This window comes from Oncorhynchus mykiss, chromosome 14 (assembly GCF_013265735.2).
Source record: "Oncorhynchus mykiss isolate Arlee chromosome 14, USDA_OmykA_1.1, whole genome shotgun sequence".
In the NCBI taxonomy this organism is placed as follows: domain Eukaryota; kingdom Metazoa; phylum Chordata; class Actinopteri; order Salmoniformes; family Salmonidae; genus Oncorhynchus; species Oncorhynchus mykiss.
In genome coordinates this window covers 21,342,020-21,355,123 of record NC_048578.1, presented here as the reverse complement: position 1 = coordinate 21,355,123, position 13,104 = coordinate 21,342,020, and the positions used below count along the sequence as shown (strand labels likewise).

Sequence of the window (13,104 nt, the reverse complement as noted above, 5' to 3'; positions counted from 1 at the left end):
TGCTCGTTTTCCTCAGTTTTGGTCCCTTCCCTCCAGAGCTGTCGGCGGCTGCATGTGAACCATCAGAAATGTAGTTCTCCATCGATCCCTCTGTATTTTTTCCCCCAACATGGAGGGAGATGACAGATAGCAAATTGAATTTATGAACAGCTTGTGTTGACACTGCTGCATAATGATAAGAATGCCATCCCTTTGGTGTTTAAGGAGGAGTGCATGGTGCCGAATACAGATTGAAACCAGACGCCTCCGTTTTCCTTGGGAAGATGGGAAGAAGACGGAGGGGGCCATTTGAGATCCAGACGAAGTTAACAGACATGTATCTGTTTGTACATGACAGATCTGCTTTTTATTTTCATCTTGCATCCACATGCAAATACTTGTTTTTTGATGAACTTGAAGATGCGTATTGGTGTACAGTCATATGTTGTATTTGTATTTGATGGAAGTAAACTGACAGTGGATGAAGTGGCATAGAGCTATTCTGTGGAGGTTTGTGTGATGTGTTAGGTATTAGAGGAGTCTGGCCGGCTGTCTAGTTTCTCGTCTAGCTAAATTGTCCGAGAGCAGGAACGGCCATAGGTCACACTGCATGGCTGACACCATTCTGTGCTGGAGCGCACACACACACACACACACACACCACGCACACACCACGCCACACACACACCACACCACACACATATTTACACATGCACACCACGCAGGCACACACTCCCCACATAGGCACAAAGACACACTATCCTAACCCAGACACACACACAGTTGTTTGAATTTCATTTTCCACTGTGGAGGCACTAGAACACCCTCTCTCTCTACACAGGCAGCGTTTTAACAACCACCTTACATCACTGCTATGGGAGACACTCCCCTGGACATAGAATACACAATGCATCAGCATTAGACCTGGGGCCTGTCACGTCTCCTGGCCCTCCTATGTCTCCAGCTGAATGGCTTTGGGCGGGGGGAAATCACCAAAGAACAGAGGCTATGTCCCAAATGGCACGCTATTGCCTATATCTCTTTAGGCCCTTGTCAAAAGTAGTGTATTATATCGGGAATAGGGTGCCATTTGGGACACAGCCTGAGTCGCTTCAGCGGCTAATACAGGCAGGGATGAAAGCCTCCACTGATGGCCATTGAAAGATCTTCTTTCTGTGGCTAACGCAGGGGAGCTAAGTGCTCTTTACCAAGATTTAGTGTGGAGCCGGTCAATACTGGGCTGCTCTATCATTGTTCCGTCGATGACACCGGGACCTGCCTTTGGAAAACCTTCCAACCGCCAAACGGCTTAGTACGTACATGGCACCGCTATGTTACCACAGGAGCGGAAAGAGGAGAGGGAAGAGGAGAGTAGATGGTAGACAAAAGGGGAGAGGAGATGATAGACGAGAGGGAAGGGGAGAGGAGATGGTAGACGAGAGGGAAGAGGAGAGAAGATGGTTCAGGGGAGAGGAGAGGGAAGGGGAGAAGGGATGGTAGAATAGAAGGAAGGGGAGAGGGAAGAGAAGAGGAGATGGTAGAAGAGAAGATGGTAGAGGAGATGGAAGGGGAGAGGGAAGGGGAGAGGGTATGGGAGAGGGAAGGGGAGAGGAGATGGTGGAAGGGGAGAGGGAAGGGGAGAGGAGATGGTAGAAGAGAGGGAAGGAGAGAGGGGAGAGGAGATGGTGGAGGCGAGGGAAGGGGCAAGGAGATGGTAGAAGAGCAGGGAGAGGGAATGGAAGAGGAGAGGGAAGGGAAGAGGATGGTAGAAGAGAGGGATGGAGAGAGGGGAGAGGAGATGGTAGAAGAGGGGGAAGAGGAGAGGGAAGGGGAGAGGAGCGGCATTGGTAGAGGAGAGGGAAGGGGAGAGGAGAGGAGAGAGGATGCTAGAGGAGAGAGCACCAGAGTTCTGGGATAGGCCACTGTCTGTGTCTCTAAACAGCACAGTACAGGACAGCACATGTCTCAAACAGAACGATTCAGATGAAGATGAAGCAGTATTTGGCCCTATATCTGGGTCATCTATCTTTAGCCCCATACTAATGAGTCAGTAGACCCTCTCTTCATCATTGTGGTCCAGAACAGACATTATTTTAAACTGGGATCATTAGGGTGACTTATTGTAGCGCGCCGGACTACGCCATCCATCGTTTGCATACATGGCTGAACTGGCTTGTGGGTAATGTTTACGGCAAGAAGGGCCGGGGCTTCTTATTTCTCTTCTGGGCATCATGGCAGAGAAGAAATGTTTGCGCTGGCTGGAATCTAGAGATGACAGTTGCTTTTGGCAGCACTTTCAGCGAGCTGTGATCAATCTTTTGTTTTTCCCGTCCTAACGTTCAAAGAGAAATGACAGTCGGAAAATTGAAGTTATCAACAGAACAAGTTGACACGGCGACATAATTAATTTGAGGAAATGCCACATATTCTCATTACCAGAGAAAAGACAGTATTTTCTTTTTTGTCGTTCTCTGAGCAACACAACCTCCCAGTGAGAAATAAACACAACCAAAAGAAGAAAAGAGAGCCAAGAATAGAAACTCATCTTATGTAAATTCGCCACAAACAAACTCTTAATTTCGCTAATTTCTTCTCTTGACTTGCTGGTCTCATTCCCTCTTCCTGAGGCCTTCCCAGGGGCTACTTTGAAAACCAAAGTGTCTGTTCTCTCTTTCTGTGTGCTGTGTTTAAAGGCAGCCTAGATTAAATTAAGCTTAATTAGACCGGCTCGGAATAGAACTAAACAAAACAAAGCCCAAGTAGCTAGCGCTTATCTTCAAATTGGCTAGTCTATACCTTTTTTAGTCTTGCTTATTGGTTTAAAGCGGGACATGCGTTTCAGCTGCTTCTCTCTGTAGAAACGAAATGGCCGATCTGTATCTAGCAGCTATGACTCCGAGAACAGCACTGGCTCCCACTTGAATGTTTTTCCATATCTAGGCCAACCAGGACGTCTTGTGAGTTCGACACGAATGCAACACGTTAAGTCCGGGCAGGTAAACATTTATCTACTGCACCTTGGCTCCTGGAAAACTTTTGGACAGCTCTTGCTTCAGTTTCCCTCTTCTCAGAGACTTAGACATCACAGGGGGCACTTGACAACTTTGATCAATTTGTCCTAGTTTTTGCTTAACTGTAGCCCAATTCATCATCCATAATGACCAAGGCTTGGGAGCTGGGCTGAGTAGACTGGGTTCAAGAGGGAGAATCGCAGACACAAAGAAGCAAAATGACTAAAATGGGAAACATGCTCCCCAGTGACCTGCTGGCGCTCCATTAACAATGTCCTATTGGACCGGCAAGACCTCGGCTATGATGGAGGAAGCTCAGAGACGAGGCCCTGGCTTCTGAGAATCTCTTAACTTCTCAAACTGTTCTCTGAACGGTTCCCCTCCATACATTAAATAAAATGTTTAAAACAAAATGTAAATTAAAAACTTGTGCATTTTAGATTATTTGAGAATCCCTTACGTCTAAATCCCCACAGCAAACTTTTCTCTTCATCTGACACATCGCCCACTTAGAAGACTACTGTTTTTTGCCCTGTTCTTGTTCCAGCTCCACCTGTCTCATTTTGAGCTATAAAAAACCGCAGCAAATATATTCTGCCTTTTCTCAATTAGCAAGTCTCGTCGATTGTGCGCTGGGGAAATACAGAAAAGCTAACCTTTATGCAGGAGGATCTGTCTTGAGAGGAAGAGATACACCACTCGAAGGAAATTGCTTTCCAAAATGGGTTAAGATGGGACAAAACTCTCTCCAGCAATGTAACACCGTGTCATGCACCTCATGAGACAGCCCTGGGGTTCTCTAATGATCTTATCAAGGAAGGGGAAGAGTGGAACATGGCTGGGCTTTTACACTCCACACCATGGGCACCTTCTTAAAAACCTGAGGTAGCTGACATGGCACTACATGCACCTGTCCTCCCTACCTCCCATTGAGAGCTAGCATACCTGTCCTCCCTACCTCCCATTGAGAGCTAGCATACCTGTCCTCTCTACCTCCCATTTAGAGCTAGTGTACCTGTCCTCCCTACCTCCCATTGAGAGCTAGCATACCTGTCCTCTCCATCTCCCATTGAGAGCTAGTTACCTGTCCTCCCTACCTCCCATTGAGAGCTAGTGTACCTGTCCTCCCTACCTCCCATTGAGAGCTAGCGTACCTGTCCTCCCTACCTCCCATTGAGAGCTAGTGTACCTGTCCTCCCTACCTCCCATTTAGAGCTAGCGTACCTGTCCTCCCTATTTCCCATTGAGAGCTAGCGTACCTGTCCTCCCTACCTCCCGTTGAGAGCTAGCGTACCTGTCCTCCCTACCTCCCGTTGAGAGCTAGTGTACCTGTCCTCCCTACCTCCCGTTGAGAGCTAGTGTACCTGTCCTCCCTACCTCCCATTGAGAGCTAGTGTACCTGTCCTCCCTACCTCCCATTGAGAGCTAGTGTACCTGTCCTCCCTACCTCCCATTGAGAGCTAGCGTACCTGTCCTCCCTACCTCCCATTGAGAGCTAGTGTACCTGTCCTCCCTACCTCCCGTTGAGAGCTAGCGTACCTGTCCTCCCTACCTCCCATTGAGAGCTAGCGTACCTGTCCTCCCTACCTCCCATTGAGAGCTAGTGTACCTGTCCTCCCTACCTCCCGTTGAGAGCTAGCGTACCTGTCCTCCCTACCTCCCATTGAGAGCTAGTGTACCTGTCCTCCCTACCTCCTATTGAGAGCTAGTGTACCTATCCTCATCACCTCCAATTGAGAGCTAGTGTACCTGTCCTCCCTACCTCCCATTGAGAGCTAGCGTACCTGTCCTCCCTACCTCCCATTGAGAGCTAGTGTACCTGTCCTCCCTACCTCCCGTTGAGAGCTAGCGTACCTGTCCTCCCTACCTCCCATTGAGAGCTAGTGTACCTGTCCTCCCTACCTCCCATTGAGAGCTAGTGTACCTATCCTCATCACCTCCAATTGAGAGCTAGCTTACCTGTCCTCCCTACCTCCCATTGAGAGCTAGCGTACTTGTCCTCCCTACCTCCCATTGAGAGCTAGTGTACCTGTCCTCCCTACCTCCCATTGAGAGCTAGTGTACCTGTCCTCCCTATCTCCCGTTGAGAGCTAGCGTACCTGTCCTCCCTACCTCCCATTGAGAGCTAGTGTACCTGTCCTCCCTACCTCCCATTGAGAGCTAGTGTACCTATCCTCACCACCTCCAATTGAGAGCTAGCGTACCTGTCCTCCCTACCTCCCATTCAGAGCTAGTGTACCTGTCCTAACCACCTCCCATTGAGAGCTAGTGTACCTGTCCTCCCTACCTCCCATTGAGAGCTAGCGTACTTGTCCTCCCTACCTCCCATTGAGAGCTAGTGTACCTGTCCTCCCTACCTCCCATTCAGAGCTAGTGTACCTGTCCTAACTACCTCCCATTGAGAGCTAGCGTACCTGTCCTCCCTACCTCCCATTGAGAGCTGGCGTACCTGTCCTCCCTACCTCCCATTGAGAGCTGGCGTACCTGTCCTCCCTACCTCCCATTGAGAGCTAGCGTACCTGTCCTCCCTACCTCCCATTGAGAGCTAGCGTACCTGTCCTCCCTACCTCCCATTGAGAGCTAGCATACCTGTCTCCCTCTCTCTCTCTCTCTCTCTCTCTCTCTCTCCCTCCCTCCCTCCCTCCCTCCCTCCCTCCCTCCCTCCCTCCCTCCCTCCCTCTGTCTCTGTAATGTATTTACTAGGGTGCACTATTACATGTTTTAATTAGGGGGATAACAAGGGCCCTGGCTTTCTGCCGGATTTGTTAACTTCACACATCATAATTCGCTTCCCTCTCCCCATCAAGGTACCTGGCTGTGTGCGTACTGCATGAGTACTTACGTGTGTGACTTATTGTCCTCTAGCCCTGGGAGAAGATGAAGGGGGAGGAGACACACAAGTTAAGTGTCACCATAGGGGAAGGAAGAGGGGAGGATGGGGAGGGGGTAGCAGACAATGAAGTGGGCCTGTGTGTATAGCTCTGGTGTCTCTGGGGCTGTTGAGAGGACTAGTGGAGCGGGTCAAGGCGCAGGGTCCTAAAACTCCCTCCGAGACATTTACTGCCCTGGGCCTCTGACATTGAATTATTTCTACAACATATGCAAGCGTGTAAGCGCACGTGAACGCATCCATACAAACATACAAGTACATCGGACACATGCAAACACACACTCACTATATCAGAAAAATGTGCAGTATTATAGCTAATCTCATACTATTTTACACATTTTGCTATTAGGCTGAAATACATTTTTGCTGTTTTAGATCTCATGGAGTTGGGACACAAGACAGAACATTCTCAACTTTTTTCCCATAACTATTTGTCTTAATATTAACACAATTTGATAGACCAAAGTATCATATGTCACAACATGTAAACCAACAGCCAAATATATTTTTTTAAACCATAAAATCATTATGGGGTATTGTGTGTAGATTGATAAGGGAAAAAGGCTGTAACGTAACAAAATGTAGAAAAAGTCAAGGGGTCTGAATACTTTCCAAATGCACTGTATGTATGTGTATATAAACTCAGCAAAAAAGAAACGTCCCTTTTTCAGGACCCTGTCTTTGAAAGATAATTAATAAAAATCCAAATAACTTCACAGATCTTCATTGTAAAGGGTTTTAACACTGTTTCCCATGCTTGTTCAATAAACCATAAACAATTAATGAACATACACCTGTGGAACGGTCGTTAAGACTCTAACAGCTTTCAGACGGTAGGCAATTAAGGTCACAGTTATGAAAACTTATGACACTAAAGAGGCCTTTCTACTGACTCTGAAAAAATACCAAAAGAAAGATTCCAAGGGTCCCTGCTCATCTGTGTGAACCTGCCTTAGGCATGCTGCAAGGAGGCATGAGGACTGCAGATGTGGCCAGGGCAATAAATTGCAATGTCCGTACTGTGAGACGCCTAAGACAGCGCTACAGGGAGACAGGATGGACAGCTGATCGTCCTCACAGTGGCGGACCTCGTGTAACAACACCTGCACCGGATCGGTACATCCGAACATCACACCTGCGGGACAGGTACAGGATGGCAACAACAAATGCCCGAGTTACACCAGGAACGCACAATCCCTCCATCAGTGCTCAGACTGTCCGCAATAGGCTGAGAGAGTTCCTCAACAGACATCACCGGCAACAACGTCGCCTATGGGCACAAAGCCACCGTCGCTGGACCAGACAGGACTCATTCATAGTCACGGTTTTGTCTCACCAGGGGTGATGGTCAGATTCACGTTTATCGTCGAGGGAATGAGCGTTAAACCGAGGCCTGTACTCTGTAGCGGAATCAATTTGGAGGGGGAGGGTCCGTCATGATCTGGTGCGGTGTGTCACAGGATCATCGGACTGAGCTTGTTGTCATTGCAGGCAATCTCAACGCTGTGCGTTACAGGGAAGACATCTTCCTCCCTCGTGGTATGCCACCAGCCATACTGTTCGTTCTGTGCGTGATTTCCTGCAAGACAGGAATGTCAGTGTTATGCCATGGCCAGCGAAGAGCCCGGATCTCAATCCCATTGAGCACGTCTGGGACCTGTTGGATCGGAGGGTGAGGGCTAGGGCCATTCCCCCCAGACATGTCAGAGAACTTGCAGGTGCCTTGGTGAAAGAGTGGGGTAACATCTCACAGCAAGAACTGGCACATCTGGTGCAGTCCATGAGGAGGAGATGCACTGCAGTACTTAATGCAACTGGTGGCCACACCAGATACTGACTGTTACTTTTGATTTTGACCCCCCCTTTGTTCATGAACACATTCCAGTTACAGTGCCTTGCGAAAGTATTCGGCCCCCTTGAACTTTGCGACCTTTTGCCACATTTCAGGCTTCAAACATAAAGATACAAAACTGTATTTTTTGTGAAGAATCAACAACAAGTGGGACACAATCATGAACTGGAACAACATTTATTGGATATTTCAAACTTTTTTAACAAATCAAAAACTGAAAAATTGGGCGTTCAAAATTATTCAGCCCCCTTAAGTTAATACTTTGTAGCGCCACCTTTTGCTGCGATTACAGCTGTAAGTCGCTTGGGGTATGTCTCTATCAGTTTTGCACATCGAGAGACTGACATTTTTTCCCATTCCTCCTTGCAAAACAGCTCGAGCTCAGTGAGGTTGGATGGAGAGCATTTGTGAACAGCAGTTTTCAGTTCTTTCCACAGATTCTCGATTGGATTCAGGTCTGCACTTTGGCTTGGCCATTCTAACACCTGGATATGTTTATTTTTGAACCATTCCATTGTAGATTCTGCTTTATGTTTTGGATCATTGTCTTGTTGGAAGACAAATCTCCGTCCCAGTCTCAGGTCTTTTGCAGACTCCATCAGGTTTTCTTCCAGAATGGTCCTATATTAGGCTCCATCCATCTTCCCATCAATTTTAACCATCTTCCCTGTCCCTGCTGAAGAAAAGCAGGTCCAAACCATGATGCTGCCACCACCATGTTTGACAGTGGGGATGGTGTGTTCAGGGTGATGAGCTGTGTTGCTTTTACGCCAAACATAACGTTTTGCATTGTTGCCAAAAAGTTCAATTTTGGCTTCATCTGACCAGAACACCTTCTTCCACATGTTTGGTGTGTCTCCCAGGTGGCTTGTGGCAAACTTTAAACGACACTTTTTATGGATGTCTTTAAGAAAAGGCTTTCTTCTTGCCACTCTTCCATAAAGGCCAGATTTGTGCAATATACGACTGATTGTTGTCCTATGGACAGAGTCTCCCACCTCAGCTGTAGATCTCTGCAGTTCATCCAGAGTGATCATGGGCCTCTTGGCTGCATCTCTGATCAGTCTTCTCCTTGTATGAGCTGAAAGTTTAGAGGGACGGCCAGGTCTTGGTAGATTTGCAGTGGTCTGATACTCCTTCCATTTCAATATTATCGCTTGCACAGTGCTCCTTGGGATGTTTAAAGCTTGGGAAATCTTTTTGTATCCAAATCCGGCTTTAAACTTCTTCACAACAGTATCTCGGACCTGCCTGGTGTGTTCCTTGTTCTTCATGATGCTCTCTGAGCTTTTAACTGACCTCTGAGACTATCACAGTGCAGGTGCATTTATACGGAGACTTGATTACACACAGGTGGATTGTATTTATCATCATTAGTCATTTAGGTCAACATTGGATCATTCAGAGATCCTCACTGAACTTCTGGAGAGAGTTTGCTGCACTGAAAGTAAAGGGGCTGAATAATTTTGCACGCCCAATTTTTCAGTTTTTGATTTGTTAAAAAAGTTTGAAATATCCAATAAATGTTGTTCCACTTCATGATTGTGTCCCACTTGTTGATTCTTCACAAAAAATACAGTTTTATATCTTTATGTTTGAAGCCTGAAATGTGGCAAAAGGTCCCAAAGTTCAAGGGGGCCGAATACTTTCGCAAGGCACTGTATGTTAGTCACATGTCAGTGGAACTTGTTCAGTTTATGTCTCAGTTCTTGAATCTTGTTATGTTCATAGAAATATTTACACATATTAAGTTTGCTGAAAATGAACGCAGATGTCACGTTCGTCACAAGGATCGGACCAAAGCGCAGTGTGGAATGCGTACATTCTCTATTTAATGAACGAACAAAAACAACAAACAACCAAACGAAACGTGAAGCAAAACAAACTTGTGCTGACAGGCAACTAAACATAGACAAGATCCCACAACAGAAAGTGGGAAAAGGGGCTGCCTAAATATGATCCCCAATCAGAGACAACGATAAACAGCTGTCTCTGATTGGGAACCATATCAGGCCAACATAGACATACAAAAAACCCTAGACATACAAAAACCTAGAGTACCCACCCTAGTCACACCCTGACCTAACCAAAATATATAGAAAACAGAGATATTCAAGGTCAGGGCGTGACAGTACCCTCCCCCCCTTTTCCTTCACTCTGTGATCCAACTCATCCCAAACCATCTCAATTGAATCGTGGTCGGGTGATTGTGGAGACCAGTTCATCTGATGCAGCACTCCATCTTGGTCAGCACTTACACAGCCTGGAGGTCTTTTGGGTCATTGTCCTGTTAAAAAACAAATGATATTCCCACTAAGCGGAAACCAGATGGGATGGTCGCTGCAGAATGCTGTGGTAATCATGCTGGTTAAGTGTGCCTTGAATTCTAAATAAATCACAGACAGTGTCACCAGCTAAGCACCCTCACACCATCACACCTCCTCCTCCATGCTTCACGGTGGGAACCACACATGCGTTAATCATCCATTCATCTACTCTGCGTCTCACAAAGACACGGCGGTTGGAACCAAAAATTTCAAATTTGGACTCATCAGACCAAAGGACCTGTCTAATGTCCATTGCTTGTGTTTCCTTCCCCAATCAAGTCTCTTCTTATTATTGGTGTCCTTCAGTAGTGGTTTCTTTGCAGCAATTCTACCATGAAGGCCTGATCCACACAGTCTCCTCTAAACAGTTAATGTTGAGATGTGTCTGTTACTTGAACTCTGTGAAGCATTTATTTGGGTTGCAATCTGAGGTGCAATTAATTCTAATGAACTTATCCTCTGCAGCAGAGGTATCTCTGGGTCTTCCTTTCCTGTGGCGTTCCTCATGAGAGACAGTTTCATTTTTGCGCTTGATGGTTTTTGCGACTGCACTTGAAGAAAAATGTACTTTTTACAAGGCACACCTGTTAATTGAATTGCATTCCAGGTGACAACCTCATGAAGCTGTTTGCCAAAATGCCAAGAGTGTGCAAAGCTGTCATCATTGCTACTAAGAATCAAATATTAAATATATTTTGATTTGTTTAACCCTTTTTTGGTTCCTACATGATTCCATATGTTTTCATTTCATAGTTTGAATGTCTTCACTATTTTTCTACAATGTAGAAAATAGTAAAAATAAAGAAAAACCCTTGAATGAGTGGTTATGTCCAATCTTTTGACTGGTACTGTATGTATGTGCTTGTGTGTGTATATTTTTCAGTGAGTGTGCATATCCTCTAACCATATTCCCTGTCTGTCCTGTCCTACAGAGGGAGGAGAGAATGAAACAGGTGTGATGGACAGTCTAATGGAAGCCTTGCAGTCCGGAGCCGCCTTCCGCGACCGCCGAAAACGAACCCCGCGCAACGGTAAGGTCCCCACACCTCTGTTGAAGTAACCTCCTCCCTTAGTCTCAACCATAGTTCTTAATATGAAAGGAGTGTTGCCGGACCAAGTCCGGGATATGCCGAGGGCGTACACATCTGTGTGTGTACGCTCATGTTCTTCTGTATGTGTGTGTGTGTGTGTGTGTGTCACTACACACACTACACACACACACACACTTGTACTGTCCCCGGTGCACTTCATTACACATTCATTGTCACATTGTCATTCATAAGGCTCTGATTACAATAGAAATGGGATGTGAGCAGGGTCTATGGGCTACAGGCTCCAGCGGTGGAGGGGATTTAGCATAATCCTAATGTTAACATATTCCATCCTGCCATGATGAACGGCCTGTGCCCAGGGGGATGGTAAGGTGCCACCTGGTAGAGGTTACATTGATATGCAGGTGGAGAGACAGAGCCCTGTCTGTCTAGAGGAGCCACAGGTGGTGCGCTCTCTGTGGTGGACGAGTACTGTGATATTCCTGATGCTAATCTGCTCATTGGGCCTCATGAGGGTTAGCGTAGTTTAGCATGATCAGATGGAGTGAGTATACACAGAGGTTTAGGCCCAGTCCAGCAACAGCTTCTTCATCCCTTATTAACAACCTCAACGACAAACATACCAGCATATGCACACCATGGCAGAACGAATCGTCCTAAATTAACTGTCACTATGTCAAATGTCAGAGATATGTTGCCAGATCTGTTCATTTCCCACATTGTCTCGCCTCCCTCTTATCTTGGCCAATCACGTCTCCCTACCAGTCAAGGTTTGTCCAATAAGACCTGGTTAATGAAACAGGGTGTCAACCCTCACGACACACACTCCTGAATCATTCTCCTAGCTTGGTCTGCACTCACTGACAGACAGCTATCCATGTAGAGGAAAACATACATGCTCGCTCGCACGCATGCACGTACGTGTTTCATCTTCCCTCCGTCTACAGTATCTCTTCTACTCTAACATGGTCCATCAAGACTGACATGATTGCCAACAGCCCAAACCAACACAATGTATTTTCCTTCTCAAGTGCCTTCTCTCTCTCTGTGTGAGTGAGCATGTTTGTACAGTGTGAGTGTGTGCTGAGGTGTTGTGCCAACAACCAGACTTTTCAGAGTGGATAATTGGTGCCAAACTCCTGAAAAGACTCATGTCTGACATCGTTCTCTTTTTCTCTTCCCCCTCTCTTTCTCCTCCCTTTCTTTTTCTTCTGTTTACTTGGTCATGTTGCAGGTGATCAAAGTCCATGCAGTCCTGTCTCTCGGTGGCCGGGTGCTAACCATGGTAACCCAACCAAAGCTGTGTCTGTAGTTTAACCCTTTCCCTGCCCCATACTGCACTGTACAGCACCGCCTCCACTCCTGGCTGTGTAATTCTCATCTGGCATCTTCCCCCACCAACTGAACCAGAGCTGATGTACTCTCTGACAGACTCCTACACTGAGCTTGAACTGTCTGATTACTTCTCTGACTCCTGTCAATTAGGATACATAGTGTTATCTTGTTTCAACCAGTGGTGATAGCAACTCAAAGTAAAAAAAAAAAAAATAACTTCATGTTGTCACAGATTTATTAGATTGATTTGAATGATTAGTTTAGGTTGCAGACAGATTGTTTATCTCAAAAACAGGAATGAATATTGGGATCTGGCCAAAAGTAGTGCACTATATAGGGAATGGGGTTGAATTTTGGTCGCACCTCAGACTTGAGAGTAGTACTCTTGAGCTTCCCTCCTGCTTTAATAACTCAGTGACTCAAATCTCAGTCTGGTTTCTGAGTAGTACACCAGCTCTTGTATTGTAGAGCTTGTTCCCCATTCCTGTAGGCCTACGCTGATAGAGCATGACATCACATCCTGTCTCATGACACTTTATAGGAAAGGCTTTGTCACCAACACGAGGGCTATAATTGCTTTTCGTCACGTGTCGCCACGCACGGATCTGTTTGTTGTGTTCCTTCCCTCACTCTTCCTTTTCCAGCTAGGGCATTCTGG

The 13,104-nt window shown here is 46.5% G+C and overlaps 1 protein-coding gene across 7 annotated transcripts in view; it reads left to right on the top strand.

Moving 5' to 3' along the window:
* Positions 1 to 13,104, top strand: part of diaph2 (diaphanous-related formin 2) — a 693,877-nt gene that overhangs the window by 604,880 nt on the left and 75,893 nt on the right. For 6 of the 7 annotated variants that reach the window (XM_036943140.1, XM_036943138.1, XM_036943139.1 and 3 more), the window contains 2 exons: positions 10,992 to 11,090; positions 12,346 to 12,396. In XM_036943140.1, coding sequence (XP_036799035.1) covers positions 10,992 to 11,090; positions 12,346 to 12,396 — 150 coding nt within the window. The remainder of the gene's footprint in view (positions 1 to 10,991; positions 11,091 to 12,345; positions 12,397 to 13,104) is intronic. The other variant, XM_036943143.1, reaches the window with a different exon arrangement.